At 57.2% G+C, this 22,961-nt stretch overlaps 1 protein-coding gene across 1 annotated transcript in view; it reads right to left on the bottom strand.

Moving 5' to 3' along the window:
- The window catches only part of FANCD2 (FA complementation group D2), a 64,636-nt gene that overhangs the window by 10,247 nt on the left and 31,428 nt on the right, over nt 1-22,961 (bottom strand). Inside the window, exons 10-35 of the mRNA XM_075261653.1 lie at nt 21,881-21,985; nt 21,625-21,701; nt 21,449-21,557; nt 21,311-21,346; nt 17,878-18,021; nt 17,651-17,785; nt 17,425-17,556; nt 17,220-17,321; nt 16,863-16,975; nt 16,546-16,591; nt 14,144-14,263; nt 12,747-12,820; nt 4,591-4,716; nt 4,268-4,368; nt 4,073-4,188; nt 3,709-3,817; nt 3,194-3,298; nt 2,794-2,885; nt 2,574-2,714; nt 2,387-2,494; nt 2,045-2,173; nt 1,762-1,865; nt 1,552-1,662; nt 1,344-1,474; nt 1,167-1,266; nt 936-1,055 (exon numbers count right to left, since the gene is read on the bottom strand). Coding sequence (XP_075117754.1) covers nt 936-1,055; nt 1,167-1,266; nt 1,344-1,474; nt 1,552-1,662; nt 1,762-1,865; nt 2,045-2,173; nt 2,387-2,494; nt 2,574-2,714; nt 2,794-2,885; nt 3,194-3,298; nt 3,709-3,817; nt 4,073-4,188; nt 4,268-4,368; nt 4,591-4,716; nt 12,747-12,820; nt 14,144-14,263; nt 16,546-16,591; nt 16,863-16,975; nt 17,220-17,321; nt 17,425-17,556; nt 17,651-17,785; nt 17,878-18,021; nt 21,311-21,346; nt 21,449-21,557; nt 21,625-21,701; nt 21,881-21,985 — 2,786 coding nt within the window. The remainder of the gene's footprint in view (nt 1-935; nt 1,056-1,166; nt 1,267-1,343; nt 1,475-1,551; nt 1,663-1,761; nt 1,866-2,044; nt 2,174-2,386; nt 2,495-2,573; nt 2,715-2,793; nt 2,886-3,193; nt 3,299-3,708; nt 3,818-4,072; nt 4,189-4,267; nt 4,369-4,590; nt 4,717-12,746; nt 12,821-14,143; nt 14,264-16,545; nt 16,592-16,862; nt 16,976-17,219; nt 17,322-17,424; nt 17,557-17,650; nt 17,786-17,877; nt 18,022-21,310; nt 21,347-21,448; nt 21,558-21,624; nt 21,702-21,880; nt 21,986-22,961) is intronic.

Here is a 22,961-nt window from a genome sequence, read left to right as displayed (position 1 = left end):
AGGACACTCCATCCGGGCCCCATACCACAGGGCGAGGACACTCTATCCGGGCCCCATACCACAGGGTGAGGACACTCCATCCGGGCCCCATAGCACAGGGTGAGGACACTACATCCGGGCCCCATACCACAGTGCGAGGACACTCCATCCGGGCCCGTAGCACAGGGTGAGGACACTCCATCCGGGCCCCATAGCACAGGGCGAGGACACTACATCCGGGCCCCATACCACAGTGCGAGGACACTCCATCCGGGCCCGTAGCACAGGGTGAGGACACTCCATCCGGGCCCCATAGCACAGGGCGAGGACACTACATCCGGGCTCCATACCACAGTGCGAGGACACTCCATCCGGGCCCGTAGCACAGGGCGAGGACACTACATCCGGGCTCCATACCACAGTGCGAGGACACTCCATCCGGGCCCATACCACAGGGTGAGGACACTCCATCCGGGCCCCATAGCACAGGGTGAGGACACTACATCCGGGCCCCAAACCACAGTGCGAGGACACTCCATCCGGGCCCGTAGCACAGGGTGAGGACACTCCATCCGGGCCCCATAGCACAGGGTGAGGACACTACATCCGGGCCCCATACCACAGGGTGAGGACACTCCATCCGGGCCCCATACCACAGGGTGAGGACACTACATCCAGCCCCATACCACAGTGCGAGGACACTCCATCCGGGCCCGTAGCACAGGGTGAGGACACTCCATCCGGGCCCCATAGCACAGGGCGAGGACACTCCATCCGGGCCCCATACCACAGGGCGAGGACACTCTATCCGGGCCCCATACCACAGGGTGAGGGCACTCTATCCGGGCCCCATAGCACAGGGCGAGGACACTCCATCCGGGCCCCATACCACAGGGCGAGGACACTCCATCCGGGCTGTGTAGTATGTGATCTGTCTGCAGATTATCCGCTCCTACCTGCTTAGAGTGGGGTAAGTGGACGAGTTTCCATCCTTAGCAGTGTTTGTCAGCTCAGGCACTCCAGTTCCACAGATTTCTTCGATAGCTTGTAGAATATCTGCATAATCTAGATAAATACTGGAAGGCAGAAATATAAACATGTATTACTGCGTTTCGTTCTGCAGGGACAGTTCTCCATCATGCTCTGTGCAGGGCGCCCTAGAGAGGCAGCACATGGCCCCCACTCACCACAGCAGGCTCTGTAGCGTCTCATTAAATCGAATCCCCCTGTCAGGCTCCCCGCTGGGCTGGATCCAGGACCGGCACAGAAAACCTTTCACAATAGAAGCTGCGACCAAAAAGAAGAGGAATTAACCCCTGCACCTCGTACCTGCAGGACGCAATGAGTGAGGGGCAGGTATATACCGATCTTGCTGCGGTAGGGGGCAGTGCTGGGGGTCTTCTCTACCAGTGTAATAAGCAGCTGTGTGAGGCTCAGGGCAGCGGGGAAGGAGGGGACGCTGCTGCACAAGTTCTGAAAGTAGCTGAAACTGTGGCTGAGAAGAAAAACTCATCAGAACAGGCACAAGGTGAAGCCGGCACTGAAGTTTAAAGAGGGGGGGGGGGGAATTACCTGACCTGCTCCTCCAGATCCGGCAGCACCTCGCACTCCTGTATTCTGCCCACAAACACAGAAAGGGCCGACAACAACAAGCTCCTGTTTTCAGGCTGCAAAAATCCATTCCTGCAGAGATGACAATGCCAGCATCAGTCTAACCAAATCTACCCCACCGCCCCCATCACAAGACCCCCAGGAGGTGCCAAGGAAAAAGAGCGCACAAACCAGGAAAACAGGGAGCAGAAAATGTGCAGGAGCAGCTGATAGCAGACGGCCATGTGCTGGAGATCCTTCACGTCCACCACGTCCCGATGGTCAGCCTGGACTGTCTGCTAAACAAGAAAACCATGAGAAGACAAAAGGCCACCAGCAAGTGACCGCCATATAACAGCGGCAGCGCCTGTAAGGATGTCACTACACACCAATGTCCATCCCACCCAGACACTGCAGCCCCCTGCATGGAGGACAACTCATCCCATCATTGTACACAAGGCCGCTGTCTCATCACCTGGAAGTAGTTGTGCAAATTCTCCACATGGTTGCACAGGGGGTTCAGGAGTCCGACGACCACTTGTGCCACTTCTTGCGGAGTCTTCTGGCGCAGATGTGAGTACTCGGCGTCCTTCATATCCTTCACCTACAGAACAATGAAGAATCTGCCTCATCCACAATCTTGAGCTTGTATGTCCCAATATCTGCAGGGCTGGGAGTCACCCCGGAGCTAGGGCAGTATATACTCTAGTAGTATACGGACCTTCCTCTACAATCCAGCAGGATTGTGTATGGACACAAAGCCTGAGCAGGCCCCCAGCCGTCGGATGACACGGGAGCAGAGTGGGCTTTACGTTACCTTCAGGACCAGCGCTTTCTTGGTACTTAGGATGTGCTCGGTTTTGCGGCTTAAGTCCTCCAGGAGAAAGACAAGCTCTGCAGGTCCCAATTGCACCACTTCTGTAGCCTGCAGGGCACAGCACACAAGGGTAAGGGGCTCTTCTGTACAGACCCCCCACATGTGGATCTACTGACACGGACGTTACCTTTGTACACATGTTAGAATCCAGCAGTGAGCGCGAGACAAGACCACTCTGGAGAACCGCGAACACATCCATATCCAGCTCCCTAAAGAAGAGTCGGAAGCTGCTGAGGCTGATGGAGGGTTGGCTGCTCTCGTCCTTCTCCTGGAGCGTGGACACCATGGTGAGACCGGAGACCTGGACATGACACGTGGCCCCCCCCACTACCACAGAGACTTCCTACCTTCTCCACCAGCGGCACAGACTCCAGCTGATCCTCAATCTGCGAACCTTCTGTAGACAAATTCTTTCCGTCTGGCAGCGGCCGCTTCTTTCCTTCAATATAACACAAAGTGAAATGAGCAAAGACACAAGTGCGGCCACTCCGGCACCTCAGGGCCACAGCAGGCAACGGGGGCCCGAAACACCTGATCCTTCATCACCCTCCTAGTTATACTGGATAGAAAGGAACCGAATCCTACCCCAGTACCGCCCCCTACAGTCAGGAGGAGAGGTGCGGTAATGTCAGACGTCTCCTGTATACTATATACTACCCCAGTACCGCCCCCTACAGTCAGGAGGAGAGGTGCGGTAATGTCAGACGTCTCCTGTATACTATATAGACGTCCCCCCATTGTACAAACCTTTCCTTGTCTTCTTTGTGACGGTGGCTGCAGGTAATGGCGGAGACAACCCCTTTATCTGCTCACAGTCAGGACGAGCACATGGAGGAATATAACCAGGACAGGCTGAGGAAAGCAAAGCTGAATGTGAGTGACCGTCCTCCAGGCACAGGACCTGCGCCCTCTCCAGACTTCATGACGATTTTATAATAAAGGCGATGTCCTCCCGCCCAAGATGTTGCGGTAATACTGCCCCCTACTGGGGTGAAACTAAGACTTTTGAATAAGGCCCAGCTGATAAATGTGGGGTTCACCGCTGGCCAGGCCAACCATACCCAATCTGGTTAGGAGGAATAATTTGTGCAAAGATACTAAATTCCCAGACGAACAAACCCCAAAACTCATAGCGCCTTATTATCTGACGTGAGAATTGTGGGTTGCAGGGTGGACATGCAGGTTCTAGCGGACGTCTACCATTCCTGTCCGTCCGGGGCCATATGTCATAAAAACCAAAGTTGTGTGAGCGGAGGAGGTACCGGGCAGACACTTCTCCAGGGCGGAGCGCAGCCATGTGATGTTCTGCAGGCGGCGCAGCACCTTCCCTTTCATGTCGGCGTTGGGCTGCTTACAGAAGGCGTTGATGACCTGCAGGAAAGAGTCGGCTGTCAGTCCAGGGGTTCAGCTACAAGAGCCATCACATTTACCTTCACGGCCCTGTTCACACAGAGGAATATGGCATGAAAAGCGAAGTGTCCTGCTCAATGCTGCTGCAGATTCCCCAATGGTTAGGTCTATTTATCTGGGCCGTGACAGATCAGACAGAACAAGCCAAAACCAACGTCCACCTCGAATTTCTCATCATTTTCCAACAGATGAACGGGCCCAAACCAGGAAATTTACCTCTATGAACCAATTAATAGCCAGGAAGAGGAGCGAGCACAGGAACTCTCCTTCATGTTTGGACAGAGCCTCCATCTTGTCTGTGACGTCCAGGTCTGTGAGGTACAGCGGACAGCCTATAGAGGGACACCATATATGAAGAGATGCCGCCTACCCTGGATCACAGAGCTTACAATTCATGCAGCTTGGCTATACCTAACAATGCGTCAATCTCATCCAAGTTCCCATCAAACTCGTCTTCTATGCAAAGCCGTAAAAGACGGAAAAACGGGCTCAGGCAAAGAGGAGACACGAGGCTGTGGGAGGAAGAGGTCATGGGTTAGATTCAGCAGGCGTCCATTATATCGTGCAGCGGGTGGATCCGGCCATACCCGGAATTATAGGGTTAGTACTGCCCGATCCCTCCAGGAACCTTCCTCAAACAATCGGCAGAACAAGCAGCTCACAGAGTCGTCAGTCTGCCATCTATAGGCGACGTAACGGCGGCAGTAACCACGAGCGGCACATCTGCTACTCACCGACCTTCTCCGCCTTTATGAGCCACATCTAAGGACAGCAGCGGCAGCAGGTTGATGACCACGGCGCCCTGACTCTCCTCCTCATCCTCCAGGTTATACAGGGCTTTCACTGGGAACAAGTGGCTCCTGTAGACAGAACAGAAGAGACTAGAAGCTCACAGAGCACGGTCACCACGTGACATCGCACGAGAGACCTGGGGCAGACGGGACCGCAGAGACCCTGCAGACTGGCACCGGATCACACAATGGGCAGCGCCTGACAGCGGGACCGCAGAGACCCTGCAGACTGGCACCGGATCACACAATGGGCAGCGCCTGACAGCGGGACCGCAGAGACCCTGCAGACTGGCACCGGATCACACAATGGGCAGCGCCTGACAGCGGGACCGCAGAGACCCTGCAGACTGGCACCGGATCACACAATGGGCAGCGCCTGACAGCGGGACCGCAGAGACCCTGCAGACTGGCACCGGATCACACAATGGGCAGCGCCTGACAGCGGGACCGCAGAGACCCTGCAGACTGGCACCGGATCACACAATGGGCAGCACCTGACAGCGGGACCGCAGAGACTCTGCAGACTGGCACCGGATCACACAATGGGCAGCGCCTGACAGCGGGACCGCAGAGACCCTGCAGACTGGCACCGGATCACACAATGGGCAGCACCTGACAGCGGGACCGCAGAGACTCTGCAGACTGGCACCGGATCACACAATGGGCAGCGCCTGACAGCGGGACCGCAGAGACCCTGCAGACTGGCACCGGATCACACAATGGGCAGCGCCTGACAGCGGGACCTCAGAGACCCTGCAGACTGGCACCGGATCACACAATGGGCACTGCCTGACAGCGGGACCGCAGAGACCCTGCAGACTGGCACCGGATCACACAATGGGCAGCGGGACCGCAGAGACCCTGCAGACTGGCACCGGATCACACAATGGGCAGCACCTGACAGCGGGACCGCAGAGACCCTGCAGACTGGCACCGGATCACACAATGGGCAGCGCCTGACAGCGGGACCGCAGAGACCCTGCAGACTGGCACCGGATCACACAATGGGCAGCACCTGACAGCGGGACCGCAGAGACCCTGCAGACTGGCACCGGATCACACAATGGGCAGCGGGACCGCAGAGACCCTGCAGACTGGCACCGGATCACACAATGGGCAGCACCTGACAGCGGGACCGCAGAGACCCTGCAGACTGGCACCGGATCACACAATGGGCACTGCCTGACAGCGGGACCGCAGAGACCCTGCAGACTGGCACCGGATCACACAATGGGCAGCGCCTGACAGCGGGACCGCAGAGACCCTGCAGACTGGCACCGGATCACACAATGGGCAGCGCCTGACAGCGGGACCGCAGAGACCCCGCAGACTGGTACCGGATCACACAATGGGCAGCGCCTGACAGCGGGACCTCAGAGACCCTGCAGACTGGCACCGGATCACACAATGGGCAGCGCCTGACAGCGGGACCGCAGAGACCCTGCAGACTGGCACCGGATCACACAATGGGCACTGCCTGACAGCGGGACCGCAGAGACCCTGCAGACTGGCACCGGATCACACAATGGGCAGCGGGACCGCAGAGACCCTGCAGACTGGTACCGGATCACACAATGGGCAGCGCCTGACAGCGGGACCGCAGAGACTCTGCAGACTGGCACCGGATCACACAATGGGCACTGCCTGACAGCGGGACCGCAGAGACCCTGCAGACTGGCACCGGATCACACAATGGGCAGCACCTGACAGCGGGACCGCAGAGACCCTGCAGACTGGCACCGGATCACACAATGGGCAGCGCCTGACAGCGGGACCGCAGAGACTCTGCAGACTGGCACCGGATCACACAATGGGCACTGCCTGACAGCGGGACCGCAGAGACCCTGCAGACTGGTACCGGATCACACAATGGGCAGCGCCTGACAGCGGGACCTCAGAGACCCTGCAGACTGGCACCGGATCACACAATGGGCACTGCCTGACAGCGGGACCGCAGAGACCCTGCAGACTGGCACCGGATCACACAATGGGCAGCGCCTGACAGCGGGACCGCAGAGACCCCGCAGACTGGCACCGGATCACACAATGGGCACTGCCTGACAGCGGGACCGCAGAGACCCTGCAGACTGGCACCGGATCACACAATGGGCAGCGCCTGACAGCGGGACCGCAGAGACCCCGCAGACTGGTACCGGATCACACAATGGGCACTGCCTGACAGCGGGACCGCAGAGACCCTGCAGACTGGCACCGGATCACACAATGGGCAGCGCCTGACAGCGGGACCGCAGAGACCCTGCAGACTGGCACCGGATCACACAATGGGCAGCACCTGACAGCGGGACCGCAGAGACCCTGCAGACTGGCACCGGATCACACAATGGGCAGCGCCTGACAGCGGGACCGCAGAGACCCTGCAGACTGGCACCGGATCACACAATGGGCAGCGCCTGACAGCGGGACCGCAGAGACCCTGCAGACTGGCACCGGATCACACAATGGGCAGCGCCTGACAGCGGGACTGCAGAGACCCTGCAGACTGGCACCGGATCACACAATGGGCAGCACCTGACAGCGGGACCGCAGAGACTCTGCAGACTGGCACCGGATCACACAATGGGCAGCGCCTGACAGCGGGACCGCAGAGACCCTGCAGACTGGCACCGGATCACACAATGGGCACTGCCTGACAGCGGGACCGCAGAGACCCTGCAGACTGGTACCGGATCACACAATGGGCAGCACCTGACAGCGGGACCGCAGAGACCCTGCAGACTGGCACCGGATCACACAATGGGCAGCGGGACCGCAGAGACCCTGCAGACTGGCACCGGATCACACAATTGGCATTGCCTGACAGCGGGACCGCAGAGACCCTGCAGACTGGCACCGGATCACACAATGGGCAGCGCCTGACAGCGGGACCGCAGAGACCCTGCAGACTGGTACCGGATCACACAATGGGCAGCGCCTGACAGCGGGACCGCAGAGACCCCGCAGACTGGCACCGGATCACACAATGGGCAGCACCTGACAGCGGGACCGCAGAGACCCTGCAGACTGGCACCGGATCACACAATGGGCAGCGGGACCGCAGAGACCCTGCAGACTGGCACCGGATCACACAATGGGCACTGCCTGACAGCGGGACCGCAGAGACCCTGCAGACTGGCACCGGATCACACAATGGGCACTGCCTGACAGCGGGACCGCAGAGACCCTGCAGACTGGCACCGGATCACACAATGGGCAGCGCCTGACAGCGGGACCGCAGAGACCCTGCAGACTGGCACCGGATCACACAATGGGCAGCGCCTGACAGCGGGACTGCAGAGACCCTGCAGACTGGCACCGGATCACACAATGGGCACTGCCTGACAGCGGGACCGCAGAGACCCTGCAGACTGGCACCGGATCACACAATGGGCACTGCCTGACAGCGGGACCGCATAGACCCCGCAGACTGGTACCGGATCACACAATGGGCAGCGCCTGACAGCGGGACCTCAGAGACCCTGCAGACTGGCACCGGATCACACAATGGGCAGCGCCTGACAGCGGGACCGCAGAGACCCTGCAGACTGGCACCGGATCACACAATGGGCAGCGCCTGACAGCGGGACCGCAGAGACCCTGCAGACTGGCACCGGATCACACAATGGGCACTGCCTGACAGCGGGACCGCAGAGACTCTGCAGACTGGCACCGGATCACACAATGGGCACTGCCTGACAGCGGGACCGCAGAGACCCTGCAGACTGGCACCGGATCACACAATGGGCAGCACCTGACAGCGGGACCGCAGAGACCCTGCAGACTGGCACCGGATCACACAATGGGCAGCACCTGACAGCGGGACCGCAGAGACCCTGCAGACTGGCACCGGATCACACAATGGGCAGCGCCTGACAGCGGGACCGCAGAGACCCTGCAGACTGGCACCGGATCACACAATGGGCACTGCCTGACAGCGGGACCGCAGAGACCCTGCAGACTGGTACCGGATCACACAATGGGCAGCGCCTGACAGCGGGACCTCAGAGACCCCGCAGACTGGCACCGGATCACACAATGGGCACTGCCTGACAGCGGGACCGCAGAGACCCTGCAGACTGGCACCGGATCACACAATGGGCACTGCCTGACAGCGGGACCGCAGAGACCCTGCAGACTGGCACCGGATCACACAATGGGCAGCGGGACCGCAGAGACCCTGCAGACTGGCACCGGATCACACAATGGGCAGCACCTGACAGCGGGACCGCAGAGACCCTGCAGACTGGCACCGGATCACACAATGGGCACTGCCTGACAGCGGGACCGCAGAGACCCTGCAGACTGGCACCGGATCACACAATGGGCAGCGCCTGACAGCGGGACCGCAGAGACCCCGCAGACTGGCACCGGATCACACAATGGGCACTGCCTGACAGCGGGACCGCAGAGACCCTGCAGACTGGTACCGGATCACACAATGGGCACTGCCTGACAGCGGGACCGCAGAGACCCTGCAGACTGGCACCGGATCACACAATGGGCAGCGCCTGACAGCGGGACCGCAGAGACCCTGCAGACTGGCACCGGATCACACAATGGGCAGCGCCTGACAGCGGGACCGCAGAGACCCTGCAGACTGGCACCGGATCACACAATGGGCAGCGGGACCGCAGAGACTCTGCAGACTGGCACCGGATCACACAATGGGCACTGCCTGACAGCGGGACCGCAGAGACCCTGCAGACTGGTACCGGATCACACAATGGGCAGCGGGACCGCAGAGACCCTGCAGACTGGCACCGGATCACACAATGGGCACTGCCTGACAGCGGGACCGCAGAGACCCTGCAGACTGGCACCGGATCACACAATGGGCAGCGCCTGACAGCGGGACCGCAGAGACCCTGCAGACTGGCACCGGATCACACAATGGGCACTGCCTGACAGCGGGACCGCAGAGACCCTGCAGACTGGCACCGGATCACACAATGGGCAGCGCCTGACAGCGGGACCGCAGAGACCCCGCAGACTGGCACCGGATCACACAATGGGCAGCGCCTGACAGCGGGACCGCAGAGACCCTGCAGACTGGCACCGGATCACACAATGGGCACTGCCTGACAGCGGGACCGCAGAGACCCCGCAGACTGGCACCGGATCAGACAATGGGCAGCGCCTGACAGCGGGACCGCAGAGACCCTGCAGACTGGCACCGGATCACACAATGGGCACTGCCTGACAGCGGGACCGCAGAGACTCTGCAGACTGGCACCGGATCACACAATGGGCAGCGCCTGACAGCGGGACCGCAGAGACCCTGCAGACTGGCACCGGATCACACAATGGGCAGCACCTGACAGCGGGACCGCAGAGACTCTGCAGACTGGCACCGGATCACACAATGGGCAGCGCCTGACAGCGGGACCGCAGAGACCCTGCAGACTGGCACCGGATCACACAATGGGCAGCGCCTGACAGCGGGACCGCAGAGACCCTGCAGACTGGCACCGGATCACACAATGGGCAGCGCCTGACAGCGGGACCGCAGAGACCCTGCAGACTGGCACCGGATCACACAATGGGCAGCGGGACCGCAGAGACCCTGCAGACTGGTACCGGATCACACAATGGGCAGCACCTGACAGCGGGACCGCAGAGACCCTGCAGACTGGCACCGGATCACACAATGGGCAGCGGGACCGCAGAGACCCTGCAGACTGGCACCGGATCACACAATGGGCACTGCCTGACAGCGGGACCGCAGAGACCCTGCAGACTGGCACCGGATCACACAATGGGCAGCGCCTGACAGCGGGACCGCAGAGACCCTGCAGACTGGTACCGGATCACACAATGGGCAGCGCCTGACAGCGGGACCGCAGAGACCCCGCAGACTGGCACCGGATCACACAATGGGCAGCACCTGACAGCGGGACCGCAGAGACCCTGCAGACTGGCACCGGATCACACAATGGGCAGCGGGACCGCAGAGACCCTGCAGACTGGCACCGGATCACACAATGGGCACTGCCTGACAGCGGGACCGCAGAGACCCTGCAGACTGGCACCGGATCACACAATGGGCACTGCCTGACAGCGGGACCGCAGAGACCCTGCAGACTGGCACCGGATCACACAATGGGCAGCGCCTGACAGCGGGACCGCAGAGACCCTGCAGACTGGCACCGGATCACACAATGGGCAGCGCCTGACAGCGGGACTGCAGAGACCCTGCAGACTGGCACCGGATCACACAATGGGCACTGCCTGACAGCGGGACCGCAGAGACCCTGCAGACTGGCACCGGATCACACAATGGGCACTGCCTGACAGCGGGACCGCAGAGACCCCGCAGACTGGTACCGGATCACACAATGGGCAGCGCCTGACAGCGGGACCTCAGAGACCCTGCAGACTGGCACCGGATCACACAATGGGCAGCGCCTGACAGCGGGACCGCAGAGACCCTGCAGACTGGCACCGGATCACACAATGGGCACTGCCTGACAGCGGGACCGCAGAGACTCTGCAGACTGGCACCGGATCACACAATGGGCACTGCCTGACAGCGGGACCGCAGAGACCCTGCAGACTGGCACCGGATCACACAATGGGCAGCACCTGACAGCGGGACCGCAGAGACCCTGCAGACTGGCACCGGATCACACAATGGGCAGCACCTGACAGCGGGACCGCAGAGACCCTGCAGACTGGCACCGGATCACACAATGGGCAGCGCCTGACAGCGGGACCGCAGAGACCCTGCAGACTGGCACCGGATCACACAATGGGCACTGCCTGACAGCGGGACCGCAGAGACCCTGCAGACTGGTACCGGATCACACAATGGGCAGCGCCTGACAGCGGGACCTCAGAGACCCTGCAGACTGGCACCGGATCACACAATGGGCACTGCCTGACAGCGGGACCGCAGAGACCCTGCAGACTGGCACCGGATCACACAATGGGCAGCGCCTGACAGCGGGACCGCAGAGACCCCGCAGACTGGCACCGGATCACACAATGGGCACTGCCTGACAGCGGGACCGCAGAGACCCTGCAGACTGGTACCGGATCACACAATGGGCACTGCCTGACAGCGGGACCGCAGAGACCCTGCAGACTGGCACCGGATCACACAATGGGCAGCGCCTGACAGCGGGACCGCAGAGACCCTGCAGACTGGCACCGGATCACACAATGGGCAGCGCCTGACAGCGGGACCGCAGAGACCCTGCAGACTGGCACCGGATCACACAATGGGCAGCGGGACCGCAGAGACTCTGCAGACTGGCACCGGATCACACAATGGGCACTGCCTGACAGCGGGACCGCAGAGACCCTGCAGACTGGTACCGGATCACACAATGGGCAGCGGGACCGCAGAGACTCTGCAGACTGGCACCGGATCACACAATGGGCACTGCCTGACAGCGGGACCGCAGAGACCCTGCAGACTGGCACCGGATCACACAATGGGCAGCGCCTGACAGCGGGACCGCAGAGACCCTGCAGACTGGCACCGGATCACACAATGGGCACTGCCTGACAGCGGGACCGCAGAGACCCTGCAGACTGGCACCGGATCACACAATGGGCAGCGCCTGACAGCGGGACCGCAGAGACCCCGCAGACTGGCACCGGATCACACAATGGGCAGCGCCTGACAGCGGGACCGCAGAGACCCTGCAGACTGGCACCGGATCACACAATGGGCACTGCCTGACAGCGGGACCGCAGAGACCCCGCAGACTGGCACCGGATCACACAATGGGCAGCGCCTGACAGCGGGACCGCAGAGACCCTGCAGACTGGCACCGGATCACACAATGGGCACTGCCTGACAGCGGGACCGCAGAGACTCTGCAGACTGGCACCGGATCACACAATGGGCAGCGCCTGACAGCGGGACCGCAGAGACCCTGCAGACTGGCACCGGATCACACAATGGGCAGCACCTGACAGCGGGACCGCAGAGACCCTGCAGACTGGTACCGGATCACACAATGGGCACTGCCTGACAGCGGGACCGCAGAGACCCTGCAGACTGGCACCGGATCACACAATGGGCACTGCCTGACAGCGGGACCGCAGAGACCCTCACAAGGGGCAGCAGAGGAGACAAGGACATGTGTACAAACCCTTCCACGGCCTGCTCCAGATCCACAACATAATCGTCCTGAAAACCTTCCAGCACCGACTTCCTCAGATGTTCCTGCAGACGACAAGATGTCAGACATCACTACAAAGAGGGGACATGACAGGGCAACGACTGGCCACAGCCCTGGGCCCTTCTATTCCCCACAGGACACTGCGATTTCATGAATCAGAACATAAGAACGAAGAGGAACAAGCAGAAGATCAAACAACATAGAAGAAAATAATCAGAAATTCTGAAAGATCCGCCTGTAAGAGAGTGAGGGGCGGCCATAGACATCAGAAACAAGAGTGAGGGGCGGCCATAGACATCCGAAACAGGAGTGAGGGGTGGCCATAGACATCCGAAACAAGAGTGAGGGGCGGCCATAGACATCCGAAACAGGAGTGAGGGGCGGCCATAGACATCCGAAACAAGAGTGAGGGGCGGCCATAGACATCCGAAACAAGAGTGAGGGGCGGCCATAGACATCAGAAACAAGAGTGAGGGGCGGCCATAGACATCAGAAACAAGAGTGAGGGGCGGCCATAGACATCAGAAACAAGAGTGAGGGGCGGCCATAGACATCAGAAACAAGAGTGAGGGGCGGCCATAGACATCAGAAACAAGAGTGAGGGGCGGCCATAGACATCAGAAACAAGAGTGAGGGGCGGCCATAGACATCAGAAACAAGAGTGAGGGGCGGCCATAGACATCTGAAACAAGAGTGAGGGGCGGCCATAGACATCAGAAACAAGAGTGAGGGGCGGCCATAGACATCCGAAACAAGAGTGAAGGGCGGCCATAGACATCAGAAACAGGAGTGAGGGGCGGCCATAGACATCAGAAACAGGAGTGAGGGGCGGCCATAGACATCCGAAACAGGAGTGAGGGGCGGCCATAGACATCCAAAACAAGAGTGAGGGGCGGCCATAGACATCAGAAACAGGAGTGAGGGGCGGCCATAGACATCAGAAACAGGAGTGAGGGGCGGCCATAGACATCCGAAACAAGAGTGAGGGGCGGCCATAGACATCCGAAACAAGAGTGAGGGGCGGCCATAGACATCAGAAACAAGAGTGAGGGGCGGCCATAGACATCTGAAAGAAAAAACTGCCCCTCCTCCTTCTGGGAACTCGTCATCTGCAAGTGCTGAGACCATGTGCCTGTACAATAGACAGATCAGCTCTAATATTACAGACAAGGTCCTCACATTGGGGACTAAAAGAAGCTGTAAAGTGATTGCTGGAAGTCAGAAGATTTAGGAGGGCTTTGGCAGTGGCTATCGCCTCTCTCTAAGGCGCGCGCTCACATGACCTCGCTCGTCACGCTTTGGCCTATCATTTATACTGTCACTTACAGGTATGTGGAGACCTACGGCCGCTCCATGACGGATCTTACCATGACCTGAGCGTCCAAACTTCTGCCCTGCACCAGATCAGCCAACTCATCGTAATAGAAAGCAGCAGAGAGCGGCGACTGCTCACAGCATGTACGAGCCAACTCCAACAAGGACGTGACCTGTGTGCAAACATATATACAGCCAGCGGATACAGAGAAGACCTGATATACAGCGATATACAGGTAGTCCTCGACTTACGACATTGAGCCGTTCTTACGCAGCGTTGTAAACCGAATCTCGACGTAAGTCGGAAACATACGTAACTGTACGATACGACACCACGTAGGAACAGAACAACGTGATTAGTCTGCACACTAAATCATGTATTGTACAGGGAGAGCTGGCAGCTTGCTGTTACGAGGGAGCTGACTATTTCCACATAGGAATGCATTGGCCAGCGTTGATTGGCCAGTGTACAGCATTCGGCCAATCAACGCTGGGGGTCTGTGAGGAGGCGGAGTCTAAGATCGGACCACAATGGAGACTGCTGTGATCCGATCTTAGACTCCGCCTTCTCACAGACGAGCCTCCGGCAGAACCAGCGTTGATTGGCCGAATGCTGTACACTGGCCAATCAACACTGGTCAATGCATTCCTATGGGAAAATGTCAGCTCCTGCATATCGCAAGCTGTCAGCTCTCCCGACTAGCAAGGACGAGCCTGTTGCAGAACCACAGCAGGCTCATCTCTAGTCGTAACCACGAAACGTTGTAATCCGAGGACTAGCTGTACACAGAGCGCCTGCTTTACACATACATGCAGCAGGAGACTAAAGGGAGCCCGACGGCAGAGCCCAGACGGCAAGCAGAGCCCAGCCAGCGAGGGGAGCCCGACGGCAGAGCCAAGAAGGGGAGGGGGGCCCGACGGCAGAGCCCAGCCACTGAGGGGAGCCCGACGGCAGAGCCCAGCCACTGAGGGGAGCCCGACGGCAGAGTCCAGCCACTGAGAGGAGCCCGACGGCAGAGCCCAGCCAGCGAGGGGAGCCCGACGGCAGAGCCCAGCCAGCGAGGGGAGCCCGACGGCAGAGCCAAGAAGGGGAGGGGGGCCCGACGGCAGAGCCCAGCCACTGAGGGGAGCCCGACGGCAGAGCCCAGCCACTGAGGGGAGCCCGACGGCAGAGTCCAGCCACTGAGAGGAGCCCGACGGCAGAGCCCAGCCAGCGAGGGGAGCCCGACGGCAGAGCCCAGCCAGCGAGGGGAGCACGACGGCAGAGCCCAGCCACTGAGAGGAGCCCGACGGCAGAGCCCAGCCAGCGAGGGGAGCCCGACGGCAGAGCCCAGCCAGCGAGGGGAGCCCGACGGCAGAGCCCAGCCAGCGAGGGGAGCCCGACGGCAGAGCCCAGCCAGCGAGGGGAGCCAGACGGCAGAGCCCAGCCAGCGAGGGGAGCCCGACGGCAGAGCCCAGCCAGCGAGGGGAGCCCGACGGCAGAGCCCAGCAGGGGAGGGGAGCCCGACGGCAGAGCCCAGCCAGCGAGGGGAGCCAGACGGCAGAGCCCAGCCAGCGAGGGGAGCCCGACGGCAGAGCCCAGCCAGCGAGGGGAGCACGACGGCAGAGCCCAGAAGGGGAGGGGAGCCCGACGGCAGAGCCCAGCCAGCGAGGGGAGCCAGACGGCAGAGCCCAGCCAGCGAGGGGAGCCCGACGGCAGAGCCCAGCCAGCGAGGGGAGCCCGACGGCAGAGCCCAGCCAGCGAGGGGAGCCCGACGGCAGAGCCCAGCCAGCGAGGGGAGCCCGACGGCAGAGCCCAGCCAGCGAGGGGAGCCCGACGGCAGAGCCCAGCCAGCGAGGGGAGCCCGACGGCAGAGCCCAGCCAGCGAGGGGAGCCCGACGGCAGAGCCCAGCCAGCGAGGGGAACCCGACGGCAGAGCCCAGCCACTGAGGGGAGCCCGACGGCAGAGCCCAGCCACTGAGGGGAGCCCGATGGCAGAGCCCAGCCAGCGAGGGGAGCACGACGGCAGAGCCCAGCCAGCGAGGGGAGCACGACGGCAGAGCCCAGCCACTGAGGGGAGCCCGACGGCAGAGCCCAGCCACTGAGGGGAGCCCGACGGCAGAGCCCAGCCGGGGAGGGGAGGCCGACGGCAGAGCCCAGCCGGGGAGGGGAGGCCGACGGCAGAGCCCAGCCGGGGAGGGGAGGCCGACGGCAGAGCCCAGCCGGGGAGGGGAGGCCGACGGCAGAGCCCAGAAGGGGAGGGGAGGCCGACGGCAGAGCCCAGAAGGGGAGGGGAGGTCGACGGCAGAGCCCAGAAGGGGAGGGGAGGCCGACGGCAGAGCCCAGAAGGGGAGGGGAGGCCGACGGCAGAGCCCAGAAGGGGAGGGGGGCCTGACGGCAGAGCCCAGAAGGGGAGGAGAGGCCGATGGCAGAGCCCAGCCACTAAGGGGAGTCTGACGCCTAAGGAGCACTCACCTGTCGGCAGATATTGGGGTTCAGAACTGCAGTTTCTGGCTTTCGCCTAAAAGATAGAAGAGGAGAATAAATTGTTGAGGATGACATACTGGCGCCCATAGCCAGCTCCATCGTGTGACACTGCAGTCTGGAGCTGACACTTACTGAACACCTATACCATATGCTGCAGTGTTGCCATGAATACTGCGGGCACCTATAACATCCTGTTCACACCATGCATAGGACTGGTTTCCGTATACATTTTCCACATTCTGGCCATGGTGTCATCTCCCCCCATAGTTCACGGACTATTCTCACCATTACCCTTCCCAGCTGACCTGGCACATGCAGCCATGCTTCCCACCATCCTCATCGCCCCGATCACCCCGATGCGCTTGTACTTGAGGGCGGTGCTGGACAGCTGTTTCCTGATAACAATATGCAGCTCATCCTTTAAGAAATAAAAAGGGGGAAAAAATGAAGAATAAAGTAGAAGACAATACAGCAGGGGTCGGCACTTGTATAATGACTCATTGTTACAACTGTCTTCATACTAACACTCAGGTAATAAGCCGCAGCGCTCGGCTGTGTGACGGCCCCTGACCATTGGCCCTTTATAGTAAGTAACCGCCCACCTGGCCAGGACTTGTCACCGTGACCGCCCCAGGATCTGTAGCAGCAGTGACACCTTATACCTGGATGTGAGCGCCCTCTGGGCTGGATCCAAGAGCACACAGGATCTGAAAGAGTTTACGGATCTGCGCAGAGTTCAGATTGTCCAGGTGGTCTAGTATACCCTGTAAGAGAAGGCTGGTGTGAACAAGGGACTGCAGTGACCTCTTCACTGTCGCCATCTATGGGGGGATTTCAGTAGCTGCCATGTCATACAGGCCCACCCACCTTTATGAAGATGGCGTACAGAGCCACAGCGGCCGTATGACTGGACACCAGATCACTTAAGACATCCAATGCGGTATACACCTCGCTTGTGTAACCGCTGCAGATGTGCGTCACTAAAGCCACAATCACCTCCTGCAAAAGAGTAACAAGATGAGCAGTGACCGGTTCCCCCTCGACCAACAGGATGATGCAGGCAGGTCTGTACAGCGTCCTCCATGACACCCACCTGCTGGCAGTATCGATCAAACACTCTGAAGGCGTGCTTAAACAGCTGGCTACCAAAGAAGGAGACCACCGGCTCCACCGATCTCAGAAGGGTTTGTGCCAAGGACAGGACAGACGGAAAGTAGAACATCAGGACCTGCAGGGAACACTGGCGTAAATGCGAGGATGCCGGAGCACACATATGTCTCAGTGCCTGCCCCCTGACATGAAGGCTACCAGCATCCTCACCTGAGAGTGACTCCTGAAGAGGTTCTGCAGCAGGTGAGTGGGGATACACCCAGAGCGCACCTTGCTCTTCAGCACTCGCTCAACTTGTTTCTTACAGTTAGAATTTGTTGTATAAAGGATCAAAAGAACTAAGAAATCGGTAACCTGGTCAGAGAAAAGCAAAGTGACTTATACAAGATCCACAAATACACCACGAGCACAGAACTCACGGAACAGAGGACGACGTCAGGGCAAGCAGTGACAGATGGAAAAGGGTATAAAAGAAATCCACCCCACGAGAAGGAAGAAGAAGCAGGAACAGCGAATTATACCACGTATAACAAATCCACCAAACCTACAGCAAGAGACCGAAATACATGGAGTACAGTCTGGAGAAAAAGGACCACGAAATCTGACAGTACATCTGCCTGTGTAACTGCACCACCCACATGTGCTGCGAGACCCCAGAGGGCATTGATAGAACATATAGTCAGACCACCAGCAACCGCAGGTCACTAAATACACCCAGATACCAACCGAGCAAAGGTGTGGAAGAAACCCCCCGAAACTGGACGCAATGTCAGAGGGTCAGAGTCCCCCAAAACTCAACAACCTCCTACTGTGTGACCCTCATGTACAAGCCACAGACACGTAGATTACTGGACTAAGGACCGACCACGAGAAAAGCCACAGACACGTAGATTACTGGACTAAGGACCGACCACGAGAAAAGCCACAGACACGTAGATTACTGGACTAAGGACCGACCATGAGAAAAGCCACAGACACGTAGATTACTGGACTAAGGACCGACCACAAGAAAAGCCACAGACACGTAGATTACTGGACTAAGGACCGACCACGAGAAAAGCCACAGACACGTAGATTACTGGACTAAGGACCGACCATGAGAAAAGCCACAGACACATAGATTACTGGACTAAGGACCGACCACAAGAAAAGCCACAGACACGTAGATTACTGGACTAAGGACCGACCATGAGAAAAGCCACAGACACATAGATTACTGGACTAAGGAGCAACCACGAGACAAGCCACAGACATGTAGATTACTGGACTAAGGACCGACCACAAGAAAAGCCACAGACACGTAGATTACTGGACTAAGGACCGACCACGAGAAAAGCCACAGACACGTAGATTACTGGACTAAGGACCGACCATGAGAAAAGCCACAGACACGTAGATTACTGGACTAAGGACCGACCACAAGAAAAGCCACAGACACGTAGATTACTGGACTAAGGACCGACCATGAGAAAAGCCACAGACACGTAGATTACTGGACTAAGGACCGACCACAAGAAAAGCCACAGACACGTAGATTACTGGACTAAGGATCGACCATGAGAAAAGCCACAGACACGTAGATTACTGGACTAAGGAGCAACCACGAGACAAGCCACAGACATGTAGATTACTGGACTAAGGACCGACCACAAGAAAAGCCACAGACACGTAGATTACTGGACTAAGGACCGACCACAAGAAAAGCCACAGACACGTAGATTACTGGACTAAGGACCGACCACAAGAAAAGCCACAGACACGTAGATTACTGGACTAAGGACCGACCATGAGAAAAGCCACAGACACGTAGATTACTGGACTAAGGACCGACCATGAGAAAAGCCACAGACACGTAGATTACTGGACTAAGGACCGACCACGAGACAAGCCACAGACATGTAGATTACTGGACTAAGGACCGACCACGAGACAAGCCACAGACACGTAGATTACTAGACAAAAGACTGACCACGAGACAAGCCACAGACACGTAGATTACTGGACGGCTCAATAAACACAGGTCTAATGTAATCAATGGTTACACCAAACATAGTGTCTCTAGGCACACAGCCCAGTTCCATAACAAAGAGTTTATACACTTTAAAGTAACACTGATTGAGTCGGTACCAGCCAATAGTCACGATAGGTCTGAGGTATTGAAACGGAAAGAAATATATTGGATTTATAAATTTGACTGTCTGGCACCAAAGGGTTTGAATGAAACATTAGAAGACATAACCCACTGATTATGGACTTGTCAGGGATGTGGACTACTAGGCTCTCTGACTCCTAGCTCTTTGTCCTTAAGGTGATGCAGTCTGCCCCCTTTTCTTCTTCTTGCTATACTACTTTTGTGTATTTATTATATAATTTTTTACCAGTTTTAATATATTTCTATATTCTTTTATTCACATAAGTATATGGTAATCATCAGTGTTATGTGTCCCTCGATTCCATATTTAGCCTGGTTCTATATATGTATATTTATTCTTTGTGTATACTCTTCAAAGTGTTTTGTATACACTGTTGTTTACACCAGCCTTTATCCATTCCTTGTACTCCTGTGTTTGTAGTCTTGCACTTGCTGCCTTCCGCTCAGCTGGATGTTTATCGGCCTGCTGCCCGTGTTCCGACGGCAGCACTAGTATTGAGTGCGCATGAGTGCGGCTCGGACATGCTGCGCATGCGTGTTGTTTCCTGACGTGCTGGCCGGCCGGCACGTGCTAGCCGGAAGCAACGGCCGGCGCGCTCGTAATTCCACTCCACTGCGCCACTAATGGATTATATATACAGCTGCCCTACACGGTGGTGTCATGCTCTGGCCCACTGTGGAAGGGTAAGTACTGATTTTAATGTCTTTTTGCTTACTTACTGCTGTTGCCAATGCCTGATTAATATTCTTGCCAAGTTTGATTCTCACTGTTGTTATGACTCTATGTTCTTTATTGCACCATATTGACAACTCATGTATAGACTGGTAGAACAGAGAAACTTTTGTTACTGCCTACCCTACTGTCTCAGCACAGAGTATTGTTGACCTGCTGCGGTTGCTTAAGTACTCATTTGCGTGTTTGTATAACTGGTTACTACTTTACTAATATTTGGTTGGCATCTCTACAAAGATACAGAGTTCCCTATTATTGTTATGGCTTATGTTCTGCCTACGCCTATTCCCATCATTGTGTATGACATTGGCTACTCATATACCTATGGGTCATAGAAACTAAGTTATTTATTTCCCTATATTCCACATGTATTATATATTAGTTTTATTTTTTCATATAATTTTGTGGTGTCCCAAACATGCCGGATTTGAAAAATAACATGCTGTATGTTGTGTATTTTGTTTTGCTTTAAGAATTTTATACACTTGAGAAAGGGCTATTTGCCAGAAACGCGTTGTGTATGCCAATAAAGGAGTTTCATTTTATATCTACTGGCGAGCGCTGTTTGTCCTCGACTCAATCCCTTGAGGAAGTCGGTCCATTACATACCACGACCACGAGACAAGCCACAGACACATAGCTTACTGGACTAAGGACAGACTGTCCGACAAGCCACAGATAAAGAGGACTGCATTAGGTGGGCTCTACACCAAGGGCCTATGGCCGCCTCACACATTTCCATACCCCCCAGGAATTACCTTGTAATCCTCAGGAGTCTCCACCTTTTCTATAGCCTAGAGGACACATAAGATCATCATCTTGGTGAGATTCGGAGCAGACACCCCCTGAGACTTCGCAATCTCCCCAATACAAACAAGCTCCTATCACGCACTCACTTTGATCCAGGCTTCGCAGATGTGCTTCTGAAACCAAACCGCCGACTTAACGACTTCCATCAGCACGGTGACACAGTCCTGGCCGCTCCGCTCCTGGGTCTCTGCAACACTGCAAAGGAAGAATCAGCAAACAACCACCACCTCCATCGTATTCAGATTGTATTGCTGGTACTTACCTAGCCTTGGAGGCCTGTACTTGTGACAGTGAAACACACGACTCCACATCCAGATTTCTGCGGAGTTCAGAGATCACCTGTAGAGGCGAGAGGCCGATAAGCGGTGCCGCCCTGTGTGGCCCATCAGTCTGTAGCCACTGGCAGGGTGTCTATGTAGATCACGGCCAGTACTCGATAATCCTCCTCCCCAGAAGTAACTGCTACTGCAGACGACTGAACCCCTGAGGGTAAGACTGGTCTCCGCAGCGTTACTCACCTCCAAGGCGTCTGAGGGGGTCACAGTGTGAAGAATAAACTTGACAATCACAGGAACCACTTCTAGATCCACAGCACAGAGAGTGGACATGACCCACTGGCGCACCTGAAATGTGAATGAGCAGTCAGCTGGTGCTGGCAGGTAGTCCACGGGTAGTGGGAAGATGCCACCATTACCTCTGTCAAGTCACTGCAGGAGCAAATCTATAAAACATAACCTTTAATAAAGTTTCATTAAAAAAAAATAAAAAATGGCCTATTAAAATAATAGCATTAATGCAATATGACTTCTAATAGATATAGGCAAACAGCAGTCACTTTTTGTATCGCCTTTCCATACAGTCATATGCAATATTTATCCCTGTGTAGCTAACACTGGATACATTGAAAGCCACACATATAATAACCCCTTGATGTCTGGGTTATATTATTGCAAAGAAGGTTAATTGGTCACATATCAAAATTATTTCTCCCTGTATAGCTCACACTAGGTCTTTTCTGAGCTGAGAATTAATCCTTTGATGTCTGGATTATATTTGTATAGGGAAAATAACTCATGTAGTCAGGCAGTTCTATTTAAACAGGTGATGAAAGCTCTGCGGTCAATATAGTTTTACCCACATCCCACAAGCCGTAGTATCATTCCCCTGTATGTAGCAATACTTAGCCCACCCTAACATATACACAGGGAGCGGTATAATGCTAGTCAGCCGCCCCTCAATCAGCACCAGAGTGATATAATACAGCTATAAGTAAGCCATATGTGACCAAGATTAACCCCTATGCTCATTTAGCCAGGTCCCTAATAAAGTCAGGCCCCCGGTTTCCCCTCTACGCGTTTCGCTAAATACATTAGCTCATCAGGAGGACTTAAGTATCGGGATCGATGTATTTTGCAGTTAAAACTGCATTTCCCGCGCCCTTGATGGTAGGACGCGGTACCTTTGTAATGCCGGTGTGCGCGCCGGCTCTCTCACACATTTAAGGTGAAGGCCACGCCCCCTGGCCCGCCCGCCGATGACGTGGCGTGTCTCCATTGGGCACGCCCTCCGTAACGTCTGGCTGCCTCCCGGTGGTGTCAA

Source organism: Leptodactylus fuscus, unplaced genomic scaffold, assembly GCF_031893055.1.
Source record: "Leptodactylus fuscus isolate aLepFus1 unplaced genomic scaffold, aLepFus1.hap2 HAP2_SCAFFOLD_246, whole genome shotgun sequence".
In the NCBI taxonomy this organism is placed as follows: Eukaryota; Metazoa; Chordata; class Amphibia; order Anura; family Leptodactylidae; genus Leptodactylus; species Leptodactylus fuscus.
Note: the sequence above shows the minus strand (reverse complement) of the source record. Positions and strands in the feature narration are given on the sequence as shown.